The 4,378-nt window shown below is 37.0% G+C and overlaps 1 protein-coding gene across 1 annotated transcript in view; it reads left to right on the forward strand.

Annotated features, from left to right (window-relative positions):
- The window catches only part of gabra2b (gamma-aminobutyric acid type A receptor subunit alpha2b), a gene marked incomplete in the record, with an annotated part of 66,658 nt that overhangs the window by 60,372 nt on the left and 1,908 nt on the right, over positions 1 to 4,378 (forward strand). Inside the window, 1 exon segment of the mRNA XM_014010404.1 lies at positions 874 to 1,076. Coding sequence (XP_013865858.1) covers positions 874 to 1,076 — 203 coding nt within the window.

Here is a 4,378-nt window from a genome sequence, read left to right on the forward strand (position 1 = left end):
GTAGATGAGTCTGACCTACACTGCACCAGCCAACGGTTTTATGATGGACCCCATATTTGAGGAGGGGGCTCCTTTCAAAGACGGGGTATCTGGACATGCAAAAATGCTTATAACTCAGAAACTGTTCAACATAAAAGCTTCAAAAAAGACCCCCACCCAAACCACTACAACTTTGGGATGCACCTAGTAGCATGACATTTATTAGGACTAAAGACTTCTAAGTTCTGGTGCATTTGTGCGGGGGTCATTGTGTTACCGCCATGCGGTATCTAGTTAGCTTCAGTTGTGGTCAGATCACATTCACATTGAGGTAAATAACAAAATCTGCTTACTTATGAAATGAGACACATTTTCCTGATTCCCTTCTGCTGGTACACTTATAACAATGCATCAATCCTGTTAATAACTCATTCATTCAAATCCACTGTGTCAAAGCAGAGAAACATTTAAAACATGCAGGATAATGGCCCCATAAGTCCAAGATTGGGCATGACTGGGTTAAAGTATGCAGACATTACAAATAGGCGAACAGGGGTTAAGGAAAAAACACCATGATGACACCATGGACATTTGTTTTTTTTTTTTTATAACAATTGAAGCAAAAAATAACCAACAATTATTTTTCAGTTTATTTTGTTTCTGGTAATCAACTATTAACTACCTGATAACATAATCACTCCGTTTGTATTGCTACAGCTTTTACCCTCATGTTTATTTTTAAGGTACAAGCATGATGCTTTACATGGTCATCTTTGATCTGCATGTGGACCAAACCATTTTCTGTGATCAACTGTTTTTTTTTTTTTTTTGCAGTGATATGCCAGAACGTTCTCACAAACATCAAAATATCTGATCATGATTTTTTTTTTCTAGGTGTGACCACCGTTCTCACAATGACAACACTGAGTATCAGTGCAAGAAACTCCCTGCCTAAGGTGGCCTACGCCACTGCCATGGACTGGTTTATTGCTGTCTGCTATGCCTTTGTGTTCTCCGCTTTGATCGAATTTGCCACTGTCAATTACTTCACGAAGCGAGGCTGGGCCTGGGACGGGAAGAGTGTTGTGAGTGAAAAGGTAAAGAAGAAGAAACGTGTCTTCCTGACAGACTGCTTTCAAAATGAATTCATTATCATGGTAATGTGGCAGAATGTGACATTAAAAGGTATTTGCTAGAGATGCAGGTAAAAAATGGCAGCAACTGATTTACATTTACTTATTTTAGTCAATATTTTAAATTGGTTCAGTGTTTAACAAGTGAACCTTAGTAGAAAGTATCATTTTTATAATGCATATAGTTTTTTTTGTTTTGTTTTGTTTTGTTTGTTAGATTTTTTACTGCAGGGCATTTTCTCAAAATCATTGTATACATCTGCACAATCACTCTTAGATAAAAGCAATCCAGAGTAATTTTGAAAAAGAAAAACATGGTTATCTGGCAAAGTGGAACATTAAAAAGTAAGCATTAAAGGTCTAGCATTCCTTGAGGGAAGACGTGTCACCCATCACTATTCATAAGATAAGATAAGATATTTGTGGCCCATCATCTCAAACTGAGGATTAAGTCAAATTTGATCAAAATGACCTAATTACATTTTTTACATAATTTTCAGAATCCTGCTTTAAAAGATATATTTTGATACCTGGATCATTCTGATATCATAAGTTTATCCAGAGATATGACTTAATTTGGCTTGTTGGTTACGATGATACATGAAAATTTGGTCTGAATCCTAATTTTATGCAAATTTATTGAGTAATTTTAATGTCAATATAAAGAGGAAACCTCAAATAGTATTTGCATGTTAAGATTTCCCAGTTGGAAAGAAAGAAAAACATTGCAAGCTCACAGGGAAAAATATAAAATTTTAAGGTGTTTTTCCTCAAAATCAAGTTTTTTTGTTGCTACTGCTCAAAACATGCTTCAGAATTTTTTTAGGATTATATTTCAGGCAATTTATTCAACTGATACATTGATAAGGCATTAATTCATTGTGTTTTGACAAAACACAATTTTGAACACATTTAAATCAAAACCCTATTTCTGCCTATTCACACATTTAAACAAAAATCATCTTTTGCTGACAAGGGAAATAGTTTTGTTCAAACCTCAAACATAACATTATGCACAATCTTAAGTAATCTCACTACAACATCAAATATGCCAATTAGCTCAGTATATACTGACTAAGTTGTAGTAGTTGAACCCATAACAGGTTCAGATTAACTGGCTGTGGCATCCATCGTGATTTGAGCTGACTCCAAAGTTCATCAGTTGTAGACCTACATCCAGTGGTCATTTTCTGAGATTGTCATTATAATCTACCCAGTAATTTATGAGATATTCTGTTACCAGTAAAATGAGGTTGGCTTCAACAGGTAATTTATTAATGTATTTATTAATTTACATTTAACCAGGCAAATCCCACTGAGATCACAGTTTTTTTTTTTACAAAGGAGGTCTGTGCCTGATGGCAACCTAACGTGCATGATTTTGGTTTGTGGGAGGAAATTGGAGTTCATGGAGCAAACAAGCACAAGGACAACATGAAAACATCACATTAGCTACGTTTCCATTGACCATGAAAATGCGCAAATTAGAATTTGCTCAACGGAAACATGTCAATTGATAAAAAAATTACGTTTTTCGACAAAATGTTTTTGCGCTAGGATGAGGTGGTTTTTGGCCGTATCAAAATTGGTGTTTTTCGCAAAACTGCAATGGAAACACTTTTTTGCATCATGGGAGTCACGTGATCAACAACCGGCTTTTTCTACTGGCGAAAAAGACGAAGAAGAAGAAGAAGATAACAGGAAGTAGAAGTAGTAGTAATAATAAAGATTTTTTTGAACGAAAAAAGTAGTCGTAGTGTCACAGAAGTAGTACAAGAAAGTAGTAAACTCACCCACCGACTACAATTTCCCAAAAAACACAGCATACGTAGCCGCTTCCAAGTAGGGACTTGTCTCTGGAAAGCCTCGATAAAAGACGCAGACGTCTCCTCTGATGATGAGCGCTAGTGTCGCGGTAGCAACATGCTACGTGTTTACACCCATCGCCGCCATGTTTGTAATGACTTATCATGAGAACAAACGTATTCACGCGTGACTTTAATAGCATTTCTTACTTAATAGAAATAGCAGTTGCGAAACTGTGTTTTTCGACATTAAACAGAATATCGACAAYGTTTTGCGCACATTTGCAATGGAAACGCAGCTACAGAAAACCCCCAGGTCCAAACAAACAAATATAAATAATTGCAGCACCAATCTCATCATCACATCAGAGTAGCCAATATTATTTATTTATTTCAAACATAACCCCTTGAGATGTACCATTTCATTTTTGAGGGGGTCTTATTGGAAAGAATACTGGTCAGTCGTTAATGCTCCATGGAAGTCTTTAGCTAGCATCTAGCTCACGACAAAACAAGAAACTACGGTCTGAATGAGAAACAACTGAATGGTCAGGTAGCTTCTCGTCACCTGTCTCCCCCCTCAGTGCTCAGGAGAATGCAGAGCCCCTCTCCTTCTCCCCTTCCCACACCAGCGTGCATGTGTGGTGCGGCCTGCTCCCCCTCTGCCTCAGCAAGAGGGGCGATTATCAAACAGCTGAGCGATAACTAGGTCAAAGGTAACTAGATGCCTGGGGGAGTTGTGATGTAACTTCCTTTTCAAAATAACATTATAATGGGGACCTTCACTAGTGACGTCACGCATGACATTAGCATATTATCTGCCGCTCGCTCAAAAGATCAGAAAGACGGACTAGATTTTACGGAGAGTCAGTGTCAATACCGTAACAGAAAAACACACTCCCAGAGTAAATTTTGACACATCCAACATCAAGATTCACAGGAAAGTTCAATTGAAAGGTTGTTTGGAGGGTCGAGGTCTTTGACAGACTCGGAAATCAAGCAGAATTGTTAAAAAGGTTGGTGATTTTACCAGGTTTTATAGCTGAAGTTGCTACATCTGTGTTCTTGTCTGTGTGTATTTCTATAACTCGAGCCACCACTTGTGCATCGTGTAAAGAAACTTAATGGTGACCTTTGCACGTTCATCAGTGTCGAGCGGACATGGTCTCCAGACTAGGGTTCTAAAAATAGCCTGAGTGAAGGTCCTCATTAATAAATGCTTTCATTAGGTGCCAGAGATTGTCCAGTTTTTGCCTTTGGAAAACAACAAAAAGTGTGGAGCGTCATTTGTAAAGTTACACAGTCAAAAATTACCACCAATATTTTTGTTTTATTTGGCCTTTTATAAGGAAAAAAAGAACAGATTTGTTTTTTCAAAGTCAGTTTTTCACCATATGTTTCATACATTTATAAATGTCATAGTTTATAAACTAAATATTTAACTTACAAATTAAATATTTA

This window comes from Austrofundulus limnaeus, unplaced genomic scaffold (assembly GCF_001266775.1).
Source record: "Austrofundulus limnaeus strain Quisiro unplaced genomic scaffold, Austrofundulus_limnaeus-1.0 Scaffold68, whole genome shotgun sequence".
NCBI lineage: Eukaryota > Metazoa > Chordata > Actinopteri > Cyprinodontiformes > Rivulidae > Austrofundulus > Austrofundulus limnaeus.